The 20,600-nt window shown below is 36.4% G+C and overlaps 1 protein-coding gene and 1 long non-coding RNA gene across 2 annotated transcripts in view; one reads left to right on the top strand and one right to left on the bottom strand.

Annotated features, from left to right (window-relative positions):
• The window catches only part of LOC127523631 (uncharacterized), a 71,618-nt gene that overhangs the window by 10,935 nt on the left and 40,083 nt on the right, over positions 1 to 20,600 (bottom strand). The gene's annotated exons all lie outside the window — the stretch shown is intronic.
• pmp22b (peripheral myelin protein 22b) lies at positions 8,374 to 20,414 on the top strand. Its single transcript, XM_051914563.1, has 5 exons — positions 8,374 to 8,540; positions 9,197 to 9,291; positions 9,447 to 9,540; positions 15,907 to 16,047; positions 18,447 to 20,414. Exons 2-5 carry the CDS (start codon positions 9,214 to 9,216, stop codon positions 18,605 to 18,607), a joined length of 474 nt encoding a protein of 157 aa, XP_051770523.1. The 5' UTR covers positions 8,374 to 8,540; positions 9,197 to 9,213; the 3' UTR covers positions 18,608 to 20,414.

Raw genomic sequence — 20,600 nt, 5'->3', positions numbered from 1 at the left:
GCTGGACACTGGGGAAAAGATGCAAATGTTCACTTTACACACAGTTTACAATCTTGAAAGTCGTCCAGGTCAATAAAAATGCCACGGGACTGTGTGTGTGACTTTCAACTTCATTCAAAGTCAAACTGAGGTTGAAGTGACTCTTCATGACTCTTTGGAACTTGAATCATGTTCTGATTCAAATTCCACTTAACGATTCTGATACCATTATAATTCTTTTAGCACTTTTGAGGGAGCAAATGACTGATTTGCAAGTCTTTTTGACTAAATGATTAAAAAGAACAGGCTCATAAGAGTTGCTCATAAATCAATATAATATGATGAGGTGTTGAATTATACAACAGTTAGCTATGGTCTTCAAAGTGGATTAGCTGAGTGATGTTCCAATATTGCTGATATCCAACAGCACTGGGACTTTTCTGCAAGTCATATTGTGACATCCGAAATTGCATACTTCCCTACTATATTGTATGTGACAAAAGAAGTATGTCCGAATTCACAGTATTCATAAAAGAGTAGAAAAAAAGGACCCAGATTAACTTGCTTCTTCCGGCGAGATTCTGAAGTGTAAATACGATGGACACTTTACTATCCCATGAGGCCACAGGAGAGGATTTGTGAATGGCAGTGAAGTGACGTAAGTGATGCTGATAGGTCACATGACAGTGACAGCATGGTGAATGTACTACGTCTGGATTACATTCATACTATTTTAGCGGTTGTGAAGTAATTACTTATTCAAAATAAGTATCTACTCAGGAGGGTATGCGATTTCAGACACAGCCTTATTGATTCAGGAACAAAAGCGACTTATGAATAAACTTATGAATGAACCATTTAAACATTCATTAAAGTGATTCATTCAAAAACATTCATTTAGGAATAAAAGAGACTGATATGTGTGAATCATTGGATTATTCACTCAAGCGATTTGTTTAAAAACACAGATTCAGGAACAAAACAGACTTGTGAGTCGTTGAATCATTCACTCAACACCTGTGTTGCTTGGAGAGACATTAATAGTTCAGCTGTTTCTTTGTTTGGAACTATTTTAGTTGGTAAAACAAAAGTAACTGGCAATATTGTGTCAGCTAGTTTTGTTTTCAGCTAGTAAAGTTTTAGCTTTGCCTTCGCGCTGTAGAGTCAATAGTGATGAAATTTAGTAGTGTTCTTTTCACAACCGCCATTTGGTTGTGTAAATACATAAAGAAGTAAACGTTGTCACTCAATTAGTAATGCAGCAAATGTAGTTTTGAGTAGAAAATATGTATGACCGTAAGTACAAGGAGGACGTTTCCATTCCCAGTTATCACTCCCCTGACATATCTATCCTCCCTTCTCTCCATTCCAGAAGGCAATTCAGAGCCCACTCTTTCTGAAACAGCCTCTACCATTGTGTATTTCACATTACTGAGCTCTTAAAATCTCTCAGCATTACATAATTAGAGTTACTGACAGAGGAGAGGTTCTCTGGTTCCACCGTCTCTCTCTCTCTTTTTCACTCTTCTTCTTTACATCTATGTCAAGACCACATACCTCAAGCTCAAACTTTAGCTGGGGACGTGCATGCTTTTCCCTCCTCAACAAAACATACGATTCAGTGGACACAAAAATAACTGGCCTTAGCCCTCTCCTCTTAACCCTGTCCTCAGAGAATGTACTCTGGAATCTTCACTAGAGTCTTGACATATTCAGGCTTTATTTTTAACCTCCAACCAGCCAGCCAACTCTTTTCTCATTAGAGTCCTTTCATTAGATTTTCACATCTCTCTGTAGAGGCGTGCGATTACACAGGGTTTACAGTATCCTCTTTCATATCAAGATATTATCATTGTTGATTTGGTGTAGCTTAGAAAATTGCAAAAACATATTTTGCCACTTTTAATTAAAGGGACAGAGCTTAAACTCTTTGTCACCCACACGAGCAACACAGCTGAATGCATTTAGACTATGATTTTTTATTTATTTATTTAATTTTACTATAGAAAAGGAGTACCATGGTTTGGACATACACCATAACAGTATCATGGTATTCTTTTAAGTACTTTGGAGAACCATGTCAATACCATGGTACATAATGTGGTAATCATTCAGCACCATGGTATATCTAAAACACTATTATATTATCTAATTCTTTGTAAAGCTTCTTTGGAACAATACTGTAAAGGCATTATATAATACACTGAAATTGAAATAGATACCATAATTCTAACATGGTACCACCTAAATATATTTTTGTAAAAATTCACTACCATTTAAAAGTTTGGGGTCAGTAAGATTTTTTATAATTATTATTTTGAAAGAAATTGTGACAGTAAAATACATTTAAAATATTACAAAAGATTTATATTTCAAATAAATGCTGTTATTTTTTAACTTTCTCTTCATTAAAGAATCTTGAAAAAAAAAAAAAGATCAAAAATGTATTCTCAAAATATGTATTAAAATAATGATGCTGAAAATTCAGCTTTACCATCACAGGAACAAATTATCAAATATATTGAAAATATATAACAAATATATAAAATTTTAAAATATATTAAAATAGAACACAAATATTTTAATATTTCACAAAATTACTGTTTTATTGTATTTCTGATTCCGGCTTGCTTGTTAAGCATAAGATATTTCTTCCAAAAACATTTGGAAAATAAAAAAAAACTTCAAAACTATTTTGAATAGTATAGTGTACTGTATATCTGAGGTGATTCCCTGAAAACAGCACAAAATGGCCAGAGATAAATGCATTGTGCTTAAATGTCTGCAAATAAATATCCAGGCTCTTCTACATTGTCATATCTATCTCTTAAGCTTGTAACAGTGGCGCCAGTCTATGACATAATACAATACATTTCAGGTGCATCCAATAATGATAATGACCTCAGCATTGAATGAGCACAGGATATATTCTGTGTCAGGAAATAGTTCACATTCTACAACAATAAAGCTGTACAGAGTACAATGAAAAAAGGAGAGAGAATGTTTTCCTAGAAATGGTTGCCCTCAAACCACAGAATGATTAGCTGGTACATGTCATTCGTAACATAAAACAGGAAATCTGAAGTAGACAAGATATGCAGACCCAGCTGCCCTGTTCAACTGCAGTTAGACCACAGCACAACGGGTAGAAAGGGAATCCCTGCCATTCATGATTGTGTGACCTCAAACTTCTTCATTCATATGAAGTTGTACAGGATTATCAACCTCCTAGCACTCTAAACTAACGCCATATAGCCACCCAGCTAACAAAAAAATGTTCTAAGAACGTTTCGTTACAATGTTCCGATGTAGTGAACATTTTGCGAATGTTACTTCTGAATGTTTCCTGAACATTCTGAAACAAGAAGTAACATTTAAAAAACTGTTAAGCCACTTTTCCACCGAAATTACCCGGAACAATTTGTCCCAGGAACTTTTTTCCCCCAAGACCTGTTGCTAGCTGTGTTTCTATCGAGGTCTGAAGTACCAAGAAGATTAAGTCCGGTGAAGTAGGACTGCGCGCGACTTTCCAGTTCCCGCTGGATTTCGTCCTCCGCATTTAAGCTTAATAAAGACTGAACTTTATCATCGGTCCATCTGTCGTATTTTTACTCTTACTGCATGCACCGCAACTGACTTTTACAAAATGGTGGTTGAAATAAAATGCTGCGCTAGGTAGTACTTTAAAAAAGTACTACCTAGCGAGCAGGTACTTTCTGAGGGGGAAATTTTTACCCAGAACTTCATTTAGACCCTGGTTTCTGCGGTTGAATCACACCGAGTACCACCCCAAAGTCCCTAGTTCCTGGGGAAAGTTCCTGCGGTAAGTTCCTGCGGTGGAAACACGGCTTTAGACGAACATCCAACTAAAACTTTTCAGAAAAACCATTGTACAAACAATGTATGAATAGTCTCAGCTTCAGATGTCACACCGACGGACCGTTGGCTGAATGTCTGATGCATAAGGCACACAAAACTGGAAAAAGTTTGGGAGTTTCAAAGTCATCATCTGATTGGTTGAATTCCTCAGGATTTCTGAGAGAGTTGTGTGCCTTAACCGTCCACCTGGAAACAAAGCCGCCTTGATGCCAAACCCCCTCATGGAACAAGAAAACCGTTGTGTTTACAACTGTGACACTGAACGCTTATCATGATCAACTAAACGCTGGATATTCAAAAGTATGTGAAGTTCACGGCATATACTCTTTAAAATACATCCAACAGTTTTACACATCGGTCTGTTATTGTAGTGACATCGACTTTAGCTTTTCAAGCCCCTAAACATGACGCTGAACAAAATGAACTGTGATTGGTTGCTTGACATGTTGGTCAGACGTCCTCATGGGCGGTTCTTGGCCAATGAAAGCTGCGATGGAGTCCAGAACTTCTGCCATCAGTCTGAAGGTCTGGCAACACGAGACTAATGTATAAATAATGTTTTTGTGCTAATATTTTGAGAATATTATTAAAGACCAGATGACTTTGAACAAATATTCTATTAAGGTTACTTGCTCATAACTTTGAGAGAACCTTGGCAGAACGTTCTAAAAATGTTCCCCATTAGCTAGGCAGGAGACACAAGTCTACAGAAATGTCTACTGGAAGTCTGAGGGCTCCATCTGATTGATTGGTTAAATGAACATCATATCGACAGCCAGTTTAGAAGAAAAGGAAGCTAATTTTGCGGACAGGGTCTCTTCCATTCTCTCTGTCTCTTGCTGAATCATGCTGTGGAATGATTCAAGCATCCAGTCTCTGCTTTTATACTGTCCACTGGTGTTTATTTATGGCTTCGTCTCCAGGGAAACTGCAGGAAGTGTGACACACAACATCAGAATTGGAACTAGGGGAAGTGAGATTGAGAGGCCAGATACAAATACATAAATATAAGGCTATATGCTTGTATTGGGTTGGTGTATCATATTGTACATTGACTAGGTGCTGTATGTGTGAGCTTAGTGCTCATAATGAAAACATGATGACAGGTCTGAATGAGTATAATAGTAACTAAACATCTGTGCAGTCCTTGAAAGTCCTTTATTTACTCTCATCCCTCGAGTCATAAAAGGGATCAGTTGTTTTTATTCTCACAGACAGTCTGCTCGTTGTTTTTTAACTGCCTTAACTGTATGCACACTTTCTTTAGGAGCTACAACCTTCTATCTTTTTGCTCATGAGGTTTATTCCCTGGTAGATCCTTTAAAGTCTGACTCATTTCTTCTATGAAACTCGTTGAGGGTGTGTTGATAAGTTGATAACCCTAATGGGTTTCCTGTTTAATGTGATAAGTCTCTCAACTGACCAATACATGCATCTGAAGGCGTCACAATAGATAAGCGCTTTGAGGTAGCATGCTGTGGGTGGACATTATGTAATGCTTGTTTTTTGTAAAGTATAATGGGTATTTGGTTAAAGCCTCTAAATGAAAAGAGGAGAGAAAAACATTTGGATTCTTCGGGAAAAGAAAGGGTTTAACAGATATGTGGTTTCTTACAGGCAAACGTCTGTATGATGTTCTGTTCCCTTGATATGGCTCAGGTCGTTCAAGTCATGCCTAACAACACCCATTAACAGAGTAAAATCAATGTAACACATTTCCTTTGCAATGCGTGAAAGGTCTTTTTTTCCCCCAATTTGAGCTGTTGCAGGGCATGACAAGTTTCTCTAAACTATAATAAATTATTGTGCCTATCTGTGGAAAAGTCCTTGGGTTTGTATATTAGACAGAGGATCAAGTACTTTTATCATGGACACATGATGTTGTTGGTCTCCAATCTCCAGGGATTTAGAGTCAAGGAGTCAAAACCACTTTACAAACCCAAACAATATGGATAATAATGGATAAACCTCTTAAAATGTGGGTACACAAACACTTAACCCACGTACATACCCCAAAACACACACTTCTGCTTTTAAGTCTGGCCTTGTCTCTCAGTGACTCACAAATATAAATCACAGACTCTTAATGGCTGTAGAGTGTAACATTAGAACCTGGTCAGGTGGTGTGTGTGTGTGTGTATGTGTGTGTTTGTGTGTGGGGGTGAATTCAGCAATTTAACACTACTGGCATGGATCCTATACTTCCCCTCTCTCTACTCAACATTTCTACAAACATTGGCATATATGGGACTGCATGCCATGGTATACCTGGAAAAATATTCAAATATCCAGTGAATATATATCAGCATATATCAGTGAAAAGCTTACATTTTTAGTGAATGGAAATTTGGATTTAAGGAAAAATGTCTGTTATGGGAGAATGCTAACATAATGGATGCAGCATTTTTCATATAATGGAAGTGCATCTCCAAAGTAATATTGGAGATACTGGTCTGGTCTCAAATAGCATTGAGGCCATTAAATATGAAATATGTGGACTGTCTAGTAAGGATAATGGTATTTGATCAAAATGTTCTAATTTGTCTTATCATTATTAATTCAATAACATTTAACCATTTCCAAGCATTTAGTTTTATGGTAAATAAAATAAAAAAAAATTAAATAAAATTAAATAAAACACTAAAATAAAATAACACTAAAATAAAATAAAATTAAATTAAAAATAAAAATAAATAATAAAATAAGAAATGTATAAACAAAATCAAATGACTTCAGCTTAACCGACACGCTTACTGATGATAAAAGTCAAGTTGAAAAATAATAAACAGAATAAATAACAAAAATCTGGGAAAGGTATGCTGCAATATTGCAGCTATATTAGACTAAATTTCAATAAGGAATTTATTTATTTACAAAAAGTGCACATATTTTTATACAGTAGATTCAAATACCCCCCAAAGTGTTGAACAGTCCAGTTAAAATCCCAGCCGTCCTCTGATTGAGCAAAAGAAAGTCAGATTTAATGGAGGACACAAGACCCTATTTACACTCATGTCAAGTTTGCATTCCCTAACTTATCTCTAGTTTGTGTAACTGGAACGCCAGAACATTCCATAGTACCACAGGGATTATTGCTCCTTGGTCGAGTCAATGGGTGATAAGCAAGAACAACAAGCCACTGTCATGCTGCTGGAAAAAATGTGTGGACTCTCACAGATATGCAACAATGCACCGTTTTGATCAGTTCAGTTCCTGTCCTCATATTCCACGGCCTGAACTTACCGAACAATCAACATCTGCACTTCAAATCCATGCATTTTATCTCTTTATATTTGCTATGTATCTGTATATATGGGACAAAATGTTTTCCACAAAATGTAAACTATTAAAATATCATGTAAACTCTAGTTAAATATATGTAAACCAGCAGTGGTACTGTAGTGATGTCTTACGAATGTAATCAACACCACAAAGAGCCTCAGACAACACAATTGACCTTTGATAAGACTGTGAAGTACGAGCCACAAGTCATGTAGTCATTTAAACCTGACAAAGCAGTGGAAGAATATAATTTTTTTTATGTAAGTGTCATCCAAAAACCATCACAAAAAAAAAACAAAAAAAAAAAACAAGAAGGGTTTAAATAATTCTCAGTTATCCATTGTTATTCCCTGATTATCTGAACACTCTATAAAATATCTCTCATATCAGGAACAGCGCTCAACACTCTTTCAGTCCCTCTCTACCCTCCCTCTTTTTATTGACTTCCTATTTGATGACTGATGAGAAGGGAGAGTTTAAGGGAGGGGAATCTCTTGTAGAGGAATTCTGCACATTCCTGGAGGCCTCCCAAAGGCCAGCTAATAGGCATACTCATTTTCACACAGACGGTATCAGGGAGAACTGAGAGTAATCATTTAACAAGTTTGTATTGCTCATTTCCATAGCAACAACCGAAGAAAAAGAACATCCTGCAACTTCCAAATGAGCCAAGAAAAAAAAAGCCCCCAAACTACTTGTGTTTGTTTACTTGAATAGCCACTTCTGAAATGAAAATATACAGTACAGAGAGCGGATAATTAACTCGTTACTACCACCTGCTCTATTGCTTTAGAAACAATCTAGAGTTCAAAGTCAAACTGCAATAATTATGTTATGATCATGTGTTAACCATGACTGTAAAAAAGGATAAAGACATTATTCCAGTTTAAAGTGATACTATTATTAAATGAATTCATAATTTTACTTATTTTTATTATTTCATTTTTTTATTACCCAACATGATCCAAGAGAAAATACATTTGCTGATGAAAGTGTGTGAAGAGTGACATGGATGGCAGGATAGCAGAGAGGAAACCTCTGCTCTCCCAGAAGAGCACCTCTCAAAACTACTACAACTGCATAGGCTATTTTTTCATCCACGTTGGTATCCATGAGAACCAAACACAGCCCTCGTTGAGTTTGTATGACTAAGAGCCCAGTGGTTTTCCTGCACTCTTACGCATAGTGTGCGCTGTGGGGCGCGCCCTGACGTAGACACGCAGAAAAAAGGGCGTTGTGCTTCCATAATGAGACTCTTTAAAGCTGCTGCTCCATACAGAATATTAATCTAGTCGCAGGGATCTGGACTTTGGAAATACGCAATACTTTTGAAACGAGTGGCGCGGCTGCATTTCGGCGTTTTCATCCATTTTTGTGGACTTAATTTCACTTTGCGAGCAGTAAGTTGGATTTATATTGCAGTACAAAAGTACATTGCCTGTTTATGAGTATTTATAAAAAAGAACGTAGCGGATCAGAGGAGACAGTAGCCTAATTCTTGCCTTCGGGATAAAGTGCTCTGGCTCATCCATACGCTGATATCTGACTTTGTAGAGGGACACGCGTGACTTTATTATTGCTTAATTATTTAGAGCCGTTTTGCACTTCGTTGTAACTCTCCAAAATTGATGGTGAAAAATGGTGTACATTATGCCAACTAACTGCGTTCTGAGTGATTGCAATTTTCGGGCGAACATTCTAGTTAATAATTAGACTTTAGAAAGTTTTAATAAATCTCACAATAAAAAGACAAGGTTATATTAAAAGACGTAAGCTACTATGTAATAATCAGCTTTTAATGCACTGGTTAAAACTTTGTTGTTGTTGTTAATAAAAACGCCTGATATATTATATTAATTATATTATATTTTATTATATCAACTCAAACTCAAAAAATATAATTTATTAATATTTTATTAATAAAACCTTTACATATTTATATATAACAACCTAAATAGTAATAGTAAATTCCAAAAATAATGTTAAAGGGCTATATTATAACTTATAACACATCACTGTTGTATTTTATCAATAAAATGTTTCGGTGTTTGTACAGAACCGTAAGGAAACATCATGCTGCTCCTCTTACTGGGAATCGTCGTCTTGCATGTGGCAGCACTGGTTCTGCTCCTCGTGTCCACTATAGTCAGTGTAAGTAACTATTCTGCAGTTCAGATCTATCTATCTATCTATCTATCTATCTATCTATCTATCTATCTATCTATCTATCACAGTTTAAACCAGCTGTAAGAGAATATTTTGGATGTTTAATCCCTGCTAATGAGTATTCTTGCATCCTCTAACAGGCATGGGCTGTTAACCCCAACAGCAGTTCAGACCTCTGGACAAACTGCACCACAATCAATAATGACTACAGATGTGACCCTGCCGACACTGGAGGTAGGATCCTGATAAATGTTTATATTTAAGAATTAATGTATGAAACCAAACATATATGGTGCAATAATATTCATGTCAAGCTAGGAAAAGGTCTGCTTCTCTTTAAAGGGTTAAAGAGACACCCTCGGTATGTTACACATAGCAGGTTATTCACAGAGGGCTTTATTCTGGCATAACTGTCAAAGCCCCTTTGCCTGTTTACCACGCTCTGGGGTGGGTGTGCCCACTCTGCCTCACACCTCAGTACTGCCATCTAGGGGTGAAAATGCAAGCATGCAGTTTCAATCCACAACAGACCCCTCTTAAACATCAGCTCATGCAGACTGTATAAATAGTCTGGTTGCCGGTGCTGAGCTCGGGCCCCTTGTTTGGGAGTGGAGAGTGCTGGGTTGCAAAGAGGTTTGAGAACATATGGGGTGGGGCAGAGGTAGAGCATTTGAAGCAGCTTAGATTTTGATCCGTGTGTGATGGCGTAGCATCGGATCACCGTAGGCCAAACATGGTGTGATTTGAGTCACACCCATGAATCAGAACGCCAACGACGGGGTTGTAATTATTTGTTAATAATAAAATAATGAAGGCAGTTTGAAAGAGAGTATTAACCAAATTTTCAGTAAAAATACAAACTAAAGGTGTTATTTTTGAGTTAATCTTGCCATAAAACATGTATATAAAATATGTATTTTTAAATCATAAAATAGAAAAATGTTGATTTTTAAGTGAACATTCTCAATCAGATCACTGTTACACTATTGGCTGTACTTGGAGGGTGAGATGATGTCATAGTTTTAGAGCGGGAAACGCCTCTCTGTGCACTTTGGTAATGAGGCAGGACCAGAATGCTTTGCTGTGTTATTTCATAGCTCCCAGTCAGTTGGCGTAGCACCTATAATGTGCTGTGTTTGTTTAGGGCGTGGTGTGGGGGTGGGCACATACTGAAGGGCTTTTCTGTCCTGCACTCATGCGCTCGCTCACGTGTCATTGCTATGGTGCTGGAAAAAATGCAGTTTTTCTGTCAAAGTTTGCACTTTGCAGTTACTTCTTATGGTGGTTATTGACGGTAATCTAGGCTGTAAAGAGGGTCTTAGGTTTTAAATTGTTGCATGACAAGCAATATCTTTGAATTAGAGCGTTTTGCGTGTTTAGGGCTATAGATGGCATTTAACCTGCAAACAAATAACAACATTAAAAATGTGAACCTTCATGTACTGTACAGCAAGGATGCATTGAATTGTTTAAGTGACACTGAAGACTTTAACATTGTTTCTATTTCAAATAAATGCTGTTCTTTTGAACTGTCCATTTATCAAAAAATGTAACTGTTTTCAACATTGTTAATAATAAGAAATGTTTCTTGAGCACCAAATCAGCATATTAGAATGATTTCTAAAGGATCATGTGACACTGAAGACTGGAGTAATTGAGCTTTGCCATCACAGGAATAAAATAAATTTTAAAATATATTAAAATAGAAAACAGATATTTTAAATTATATTAATATTTCACAATATTTCTGTTTTAACTGAATTTTAATCAAATAAATGCAGTCTTGGCGAGCATTAAAGACTTCTTTTAAAAACATTTGAACCTTAACCTTTTGAACGATAGTGTATGTCAGTCACTGTAATATTTATATTCATAAATGTTTTTGTTAACACATTTAACCTTAAGGTTGTACATGCCAGCATTAGGTAACAGAATAGTCAGCATGGACAATATTTTTACAGGATTTATTCATCTAAAAATGTAAATTTTTAGAAAAAATGCTAACATGGTAAAACATTTTTAATATTAAAAGTTGTATATTGCATTTGGAAAAAAAATAGCTTTTAAAAAAAATACCATTCATGATATATCTAACCCTTATAGTATAATGCATTTCTCAACCTACTTTTCTTTGAATAAATGACCTTCGAACAGTAGCTCACATTCTTCACTTCTCTATACTGTAAAAAAAAATAATTGTTGGTTTAACTTAAAAAAAGTAAGTTACCTTGGCGCCACTGAAATTCTATTAGAGTTAATACAATGAAGGCAATTGGTTTAATCGACAGAAAATATTATGTTATCTGAACCACATTAATTATCTAAGTTGATCTGACAAAAGAAAAATGTTGTGATAACAAATCATGAAAATTATTTTTTACAGTGTAGTAATGAAGACAAATACAATTGCCATTCTGTATGTACTGTATAAGATGTCAGTGGTGAATCAAAATGGAAAATGTTCTTCTCACTACATTGGATAAAACACAAACATACTGTACTTCAGTACTAAATGTGTAATGCAAAACAATTCCTGCAGGGTCAGGGACAAATCAAAGGGGTTAAATCGAACAAACAATCAATCAAACCAAGTGCAAAACCATCCTAAGATCACCTGAATGGTGTATTTTACACCGGGAGTGATGCGGAACAGCTGGCATGGCGAAGCTACTCAACACTGGCAGCTAAAGCATGCGTGAAATCCTATTCATCATCCTTATATAGAGAGCTGTTTCATGGACCAAACCGAGGTTATGGCAGTCTAGTATGAGCGCACATACCTCGCACCCCTGTGTTATGTTTCCCCGGTGCATATTTATCATCTGTTAAGCCACATTCTTCACACCCAGGACCATACGTACCCCTCTAAATGCAAACACAAGGCCTCCGCTTTCCAAAACGATACCTTCTGTCCTGAAATACACATGCAAGACTGTTGACAGAAATACATAGGGTGTTGTCAAACTCAAAATGAGTACAGCCGCACCTTTTTTCAGGATACTCCAAATGTTTACTTCATGTGAGGATAGATAAACTGAGGATAAACTTAGTTACAGTGAGTAAATGGACTGTTTGAGGGGATGTGCTTCTATTTTTACTCCATTGTTGAGAGATAATTGAGATTGATTGCATCATTTGTATTGTGTGGGTGCGGTAACCCCCGTATGTAAACAAACAGATAGTTGCAGAACATTGTATTATTTATGGATGCATACTAGAATAGTCTCCTCGTATGGTCTCTGATGAGATGTTCTAAGAAAAACAAATGCCATTTTCACACTTGTTTCCATTCTGAGATATTTACAAGCTCAAAAACGTTTTCTTGTCCTTTTAGGGTTATCCATGTCTGCCTGAGCTTTACGATTTTGCTGTTAATGAGATCATTACTAGAATTTTGGAGCAATCACATTGCCAATTCTTCACCACAAAAGTGCAAAGATCGTGTTTAGGAACTTGAGAAGTTTAGATTTTCCAGGACTTGATCAAGTGTTTCTATATTCTTTTCCTGGAAATTGTACACTGTGAGTCTGATGGTCTTATTTTGCATTAGGCTCTAGCAGAGGATCTGGTAGTTTTGGAGGCTATAGTATTGGCTCTGATTTTGTTTTAATCTGTAGTAGGCCTATCTGCTTTAGAGGCTTGACAGTTCCAGTGGCTATAAGGGGAGCGGCAGACACAGCTGAACATGAGAGGAGAGAGAGAGAGAGAGAGAGAGAGAGAGAGAGAGAGAGAGAGAGAGAGAGAGGTGGAAACATGATGCTACAGGAATGACCCTTGGATAAGAAATAGACATGCTGGACAACCCATGCATTCCACTTATTACTGCTTGGGCACGGAAAAGGTAGAGACTGAGATAGAAAGAGATCAACTACGACATGTTCATGCTCACGCTTCTCCTTAGACAAGTTTTACATAATCAGAGTAATCAGGGTCATATGTTTTAGAAGTATTGCTTCCCTAAAAAAACATCATTTACTGACCCTCATGTCATTCCAAACCTGACTTTCTTTTGTGAAACAAAAGACTTTCTTTTTCTGTACAGCAATTTTCGCAGCAGTGCCATAGAAGAACCATTTTTGGTTCCTCAAACAACCTTTCAGTTAACAAATTTTTAAAACAACCATTTTCTTAAAGGAACACTCCACTTTTTTTGAAAATAGGCTCATTTTCCAACTCCCATAGAGTTAAACAGTTGAGTTGAACTGTTTTCGAATCCATTCAGCTGATCTCCGGGTCTGGCGGTACCACTTTTAGCATAGCTTAGCATAGTTCATTGAATCTGATTAGACCGTTAGCATCGTTTATATTGCGCTGCGTAATATCATTGCACCTGCTGCACCCATGGTACGGCAGCAAAGTTCTTTAATTATTACGCCAGAATGAGAGTATAGTTCCTAGCCATATTGGCCTAGAAAATCGCAACTTTTCATTTTCCGTCGGTCTTAGTACACGATGTAACTACATAAGAGTCAAGTTTTAAATAGGAAAAATATCGAAACTCTTTGATCATTTTTAAGCGAGATGCTAACGGTCTAATCAGATTCAATGAACTATGCTAAGCTATGCTAAAAGTGGTACCGCCAGACCCAGAGATCAGCTGACTGGATTCGAAAACGGTAAAACTCAACTGTTTAACTCTAGGGGAGTTGGAAAATGAGCCTATTTTCAAAAAAAGTGGAGTGTTCCTTTAAGCCCTGTGTATACTTGTACGCTAGTGTACGCACACAGTCAACGCACAGCCTTGAAAAGTATACTGCATTTGACTCGTACTTATACACAGACGTTCGGCACATGCGCAGTTTTGAGCAAACTCTTTCCACAAGTTACAACCCATGTAACTATCTTTGTATGCTAGAGTTGTACAAATGAGGGTACTTTCTAACCTCTTCACACAATCTCTTGTCTATGTAGGCCTCCATCGTCGCTGTAGCTTGCATGCGTTCCGGTCTGTTCTGTTTATGCAGTTTTTCTTTGACTATCTTGTGAATCGATGCCCCCAGGGCACGTTTGCCACCTTGTGGATAAACTAATTACTGCAAAAAAAAATTAAATGCGCATGTGCGCCCTGCACGTTCAACGTGCGGTTACAAAAATCCGGCGATGCGCGTACTGTTCTGATGATAAAATTCACGTCACGAGCACTGTACGCTGACCCTCGTGTATGCATAAAAAAAGTGAACTATACTTTGGGCTTAAGAGTAATCATGTCTTATATTTTTGTAGCAATACCTTAGAAGAACCATTTTTGGTTCTTTTTGGTGAACAATCATTTTCTTACTGTGAAGAGCATCTTAATAATCCAGAGAACCTTACCCTTATGCAGCTTTGAAATCCAACGAGTGAGTAAATAATGACAGAATTTGCCTTTTAGGTGAACTATCCCTTTTAAAACTCGATTGAGGATAACAATGCTAAAACAGAAACATTGAATCTTTTGTACATAATGGGACATTCCAAAGCCAGAATACACGCTAAACATTAAACTAAAACATCTGCCACAACATTCTTCATCAATCTCAGACTCACACAAACCAGTCTCACTGCACGCTATGATGGAAGAACTTAAAGGGATAGTTCACCCAAAAATGAGAATTCTGTCATCATTTACTCGCCCTCAGGTTGGTCCAAACAAAAAAAGTTTCTTTCTGATGCTGAACGCAAAAGAAGATATTCTGAAGAATATGGGTAACCAAACAGTTGATGGACCAAGTCAATGGGGCCTATCAACTGTTTGGTTACCGACATTCTTCAGATTATCTTTTGTGTTCAGCAGAAGAAAGAAATTCATACAGGTTTGGACCAACTTGAGGGTGAGTAAATGAAATTTTGGGTGAACTATTCCTTTAATGTCCAAAGCTTCTGTCTTGCAAATCAGTCTACACTACCTTTCAAAAGTTTGGGGTCAGTAAAGAACTTTTGAAGGGTCAGTAAAGAAAGAAAGAAAGAAAGAAAGAAAAGAAAATACTAATGCAAACATTTACTTTCTGCTGTCCACACATGTAAAAGGGAGGAATGGCTCTAATGCAGGATAAAAATGACATACAGGAGGCTTTTAAAGCCATCAAATGTAGGTAATATGGAGTTAATGGAGCTCCTTGTGTAAGTTGCCGCATTTTGGCCCTGGGACGTCAAGAGGAGAGGATCGATATCAGGTGCTGGTAACCTGCTAAGAGCTTTTAGAAACAGAAACCTCATTATGTGATTGCACAATGCATTAAGGGTTCCTGGATTCTCCAATGCTCTTTATATCCATAAAACAACCATCAAACATAAATGTAACATTGGCAACAACATGAATTCATTATGAACTGATATTTGATGTTGTTTTTTGCCAACTCATCCTTTGTCATTATCAATAATACATATCTCCAGTTGCACTTCAATGTAAAAGTGCAACTACCGGTACATCCTCTGTGATCGATCGAGAATAGCAGATGAGAAAAGAAATAACGACCTGCTTAATGCCCATTCGTGTTCATTTTAAATGACCATCTTTTTCCCAAGAGCAAATGTTTTTATTTCTGCAAGGTTCAAACTGCCCTAAGTGGTTTCAGGAATAAGTAAATGCACTAATGTTTTGAAATGCTTTCTGTCTTTCAGTTTGGATCCAGGCAGTCCAAGCCCTCATGATCCTGTCAATCATCTTCAGCTTCCTGTCTCTCTTCCTGTTCTTCTGCCAGCTCTTTACGCTTCAGAAGGGTGGACGCTTCTTCCTTACTGGAGCATTCCAGATCTTTGCTAGTGAGTATTGTCAAAGACTTTATATATAGAAAAACGCTGCACTTGTATTATTATGAATGGGAGAAACTGCAATGCGCAATATGGCGGAATAAGTCCCGCCTTCTGAATAAGAGCCAACTGCCCATTGGAAAAGTAATCGCGACACTGCAGCTGCCGTTAGAAACTCCAGCCTAAAAAATGCAATTTTTTTTGTCATGATTCCAGCATTTATAAACAAAATTTATGAGACAGTTGTTGTCAGATTTCATTGATTTCAAATATGAAATTTAATCGAAAGCTTGGCGAACAGCTTTGGAGAATTTGATGTTTCCCCATTCAAAGAGATAGGAGCTGCACTTGCACTCACGAGAGGGAAATGACTTGTCTTAAAAGGACTTTGGTATCATGATGTCATGTGAAAATGGCGCAATGGATCAACTTGGTTGTTTGCAGATGCTAATGAGGTTGACATAACATGCTGACACACTCATGCAGTGTTAATAGACCCAAAGCGCTCGCAGTAGAAACGAATGAGAACGATGAATTGCATATGCGTTGGCTCAGGTGATCTGAGATCAATTAGCATTTATTAATAAAAGATGATCTATGGGACATCGACTGATCTCCTCTGTTCTAATGGAGGTGTATCTGCTTTCATTCAGCTAGATGAAAAGACCTTTGGCCTTAGTCTTGTTAGTCTAATGAGTCCTGTCAACTCTCATTAAGCCACAGACAGCGCAGGAAACCCTTTAATGCGCTCAGCCGTAGTTATAGGCAAACTTCCTGCCAATAATTCGGTTACGATTTCTTGAGATTAAATAATGCGGCACGCAGAGTTATAAATAGACAAGGCTACCAAAACGAAGCGTTTCTCTTCATTTATGGACTGGTAAACAATACGTGTAAAAGATAAGATACGGAAAGATGCGTTTTAGTCATTTACTGCAGCTAATGTAAAATGATAGCTCTTATTAGAAATATTTAATTAAATTCTTGGGTCTTTCAGATGTAATGATGATGGAATATTATTAGAAATCATTACTGTTCCCGGATAATGAATAATTCTGTGGGCGCCATGAATGCTTGATCTTTCAGTACGTACTGAGGGCTTTTAGAGTTCATATCTTTGAGTGTCATCAGAGAGGACGGACACTAATTGAAAGCTAAATGTCAGAGGAGAGCTGAGGGTGTAAACAGCACAAAGCCAGACAGTTACAGGTGCCCACTGAGTTGGCACAGGATACACAGCTGCTGCCACAAGATGAAATGTCAAGACTGGCACTCTGAAGGTGGTCTGTGGACCGCCTGACATAAAAGAACGTGAAAGTGCCTTGTCATATTTCCTCCCTCTCACGCAGACTTCATAGTCAAGACTAGGCCAAAAAACACATTAGTTGGGTGACTGTTACTTAGTAAATATTTAGCAAGTTTCCTTGTTTTTAACTGTTGTACACGAGTAAAGACTTCATTCTCAATTACAACCATGTCTGTAGACAGGGTTTTAGAAATACAGAGGTCCAAAAACTTGAAACAAAGCTTGCAAAAAAGTTGTAATGCTAAAATATTCATGATTACAAAACTCATTATCAGACATTAAATGTAATATCCTGACCACAAAAGTGTTCCCAAATCCTTAAAAATGTTTCTAATGCAAAGTAAAGTAAAATAAATAAATAAAATGAAAAAGTCTTTAAAATTAGAAAAGTTTAGGGGGTTAGTGTTTTTTTTTTTTTAATAAATAAAATAAATTAATACTTTAATTTATGAAAGGCGCATTAAACTGATCAATTGTGACAGTAAAAACAATTATAAAATTACAAAATTTTCTCTTTTTTCAAATAAATGCTGTTCTTTTTTAACTTTCTATTCATCAAAGAATCCTGAAAAACATGATTTCCAAAAAATATTAAGCAGGACAACTATTTTCAACATTGATAATAATAAGAAATGTTTCTGGAGCAGCAAATCAACATATTAGAATGATTTATGAAGGATCATGTGACACTGAAGACTAGAGAAATGATGCTGAAAATTCAGCTTTGACATCACAGTAATAAATGCGTTAAAATAAAAAGTAGTTACATTTTAATAATATTTCACAACATTACTGTATTTTTGATTAAATAAATGCAGCTTTGGTGAGCATAAGAGACTCAAAACTTTCTTTATTATTACTATTTTCTACACTTTAGAATAGTGTTAAAGTCATAAAAAGCATGAAATAGCATAAATGGAAGTGTGTAAATTATGTCCTAATGTCCTAATAAAAATTTACAATGTTAAAGTAATGTTAAACAACATTGGAGTTCCCATTAAGGCTTAAAAATATAAAATACATATGATTTATATAGGGTAAGTCTTTTTTTTTTTTTTTTTTGCATTTCCAGATTTTAATTTTCCTTCTCTTCCTCCTTCCTCAGGTCTTTTTGTTATGAGTGGAGCAATCATTTATACGGTAATGAACTCCGAGTGGGTCCCTGAGACAGAGTTCTATGGCTTTTCCTACATCTTGGCCTGGGTAGCCTTCCCTCTGGCGTTCATAAGTGGGTTAATCTACGTCATCTTAAGAAAACGGGAGTGAGGTGGCACCGCACTCTTGTGGCCGCTACCTGGAAATACAGCTTTGAAGCCAAAGTATCGCACTGCATCCACTGAGAAGTGAAATCACGCAGTATCTTCACCCGGGGGTCAGTCAAAATCAACCCCACTGCCACCCGAAAAGACATATTCAATACTGTCATCATTTGAAGATGTATATAGTATCTATGGTTTAAAACCTATTTATAACACTTTTTACATATATGTACATAGTATTTTATGTTTGCTCTGTTGACAAAGAACCTCTGAAGAGCTTTTCTTTTAGCTAATTAAGTGCCTAGAGTGTGTGTTTGTCGCAGAAACGTGCATCATTATTAGCCATAATGTGTGTTTGTTTCATTTTCTTTCCTTATACGGCCAAAAATACTTATAAAAAGGTTTTTGATGTATTTTAACCAAAGCGCATGTATTAAATTATAGGGACAATGAAAGGAAGTGTTTTCAATGAAGCTGCATTGAGAATTCATAGATGAAGTAAATTAAAGGGATAGTTCACACAAAAATGAAAATTCTGTCATCATTTACTCAGCCTCAAGCTGTTCCAAACCAGTATGAATTTCTTTCTTCTGCTGTACACAAAAGATGATATTTTGAAGAATGTTGGTAACCAAACAGTTGATGGTCCCCATTGACTTCCATAGTATTTTTTTTCCATACTATGGAAGTCAGTGGGGCCCATCAACTGTTGGGTTAGCCATCTTTTTTTAAAATATCTTCTCATGTTCATCAAAAGAAAGAAATTCCTACAGGTTTGGAACAAATTGAGGGTGAGTAAATGATGACAGAATTTTTAGTTTTGGATGAACTGTCCTTTTAAATACCACGGTTAGACTGGCGGTGTTGAAAGCTTTTTTTTTTTTTTTTTTAATAGTTTCTTTGTTTTCCAACAAAAAATGGTGCTATGTATTTACCATTCCTTTCACTAATAGCCATTTAGCCTTTATTTAGAAGGACATAACATGACTGAAAGTCAAAAACAGAATGCCATTGAATATATTGTGCTTGTGCCTGTAACACAATGCTGTATATACAGTACTCACCAAAAAGGTTCATTTTATAATAAAACAAAGAAAATGTGTTCTGAGTAACACTGGGTTATTAGTTTAGTATTGGGAGATTGTGATGGAGGAATTGTAGTAAAAACAGAGACTAGGAACTATTGATTTTAGTTGTATTTAGTTACTTTTAAGAGCAGTATTAGGATTTGAGAAAGGCAGTGATTCATTTAAACAGTAATGTTGCTTTTATGCTGCATTCAAATCCATTTCAGATGTATAACGTTTGATGGGTTTAATCACATTATTTGTTGTCACAATCAACAGTTGAGGCAAACACCTTTCATATTCATATCAGATGAGCATAAAAATATAAAATAAAATGAAGGAACATGAAATAATGGTAGTTTTTTTCCAAGCATCAGAACGACAGCTCACAGTTCTCTAGTATATTGCGCAATATATCCGTAAAAAACATTTAAAAGCATCAAAGTGGCAGTTTTGTTATAGGTAAAAATGTGTATTGACCTGACCATTGATAACATGATGGTGGACACATTTTAACACCTGCATGCATTGGAAACACTTTTCAATACTTGAAATATAACATGCTGCAACGTCTACCATCTTGAGATGCTTTGTTTCTACTCACAGTAATTCTCAACGTACTGTAATAGCATGTGATTGTATTAAAAGACTCATTACTTACAATTAAAGGCCCTATTCTGAGGACCATGTATTAGATTGCTTCTCCTGCAAAACCAAAAACAATAAATGATCTTTTGTTATGATGAATGGAACATGTTGCCTGTTTTCATGGTTGTAGTGAATAGTGTTTATCTGATGAATGTCGGACTAAATCCCGTTCTGCTTTTTTTTTCTTTGACTGAACAAAAAAAAAAAAAAAACTTTATGCTGCAGCAGAATAATTTATTTTAGCAGCGATAAAACTGTTTCTTGTGTGTGTAGGGATTTCTGTAT

The sequence above is a fragment of the Ctenopharyngodon idella genome, chromosome 12, assembly GCF_019924925.1.
Source record: "Ctenopharyngodon idella isolate HZGC_01 chromosome 12, HZGC01, whole genome shotgun sequence".
Lineage (NCBI taxonomy): Eukaryota > Metazoa > Chordata > Actinopteri > Cypriniformes > Xenocyprididae > Ctenopharyngodon > Ctenopharyngodon idella.
The sequence above is the reverse complement of the archived record's forward strand: the minus strand, read 5'-3'. Positions and strand labels throughout refer to the sequence as shown.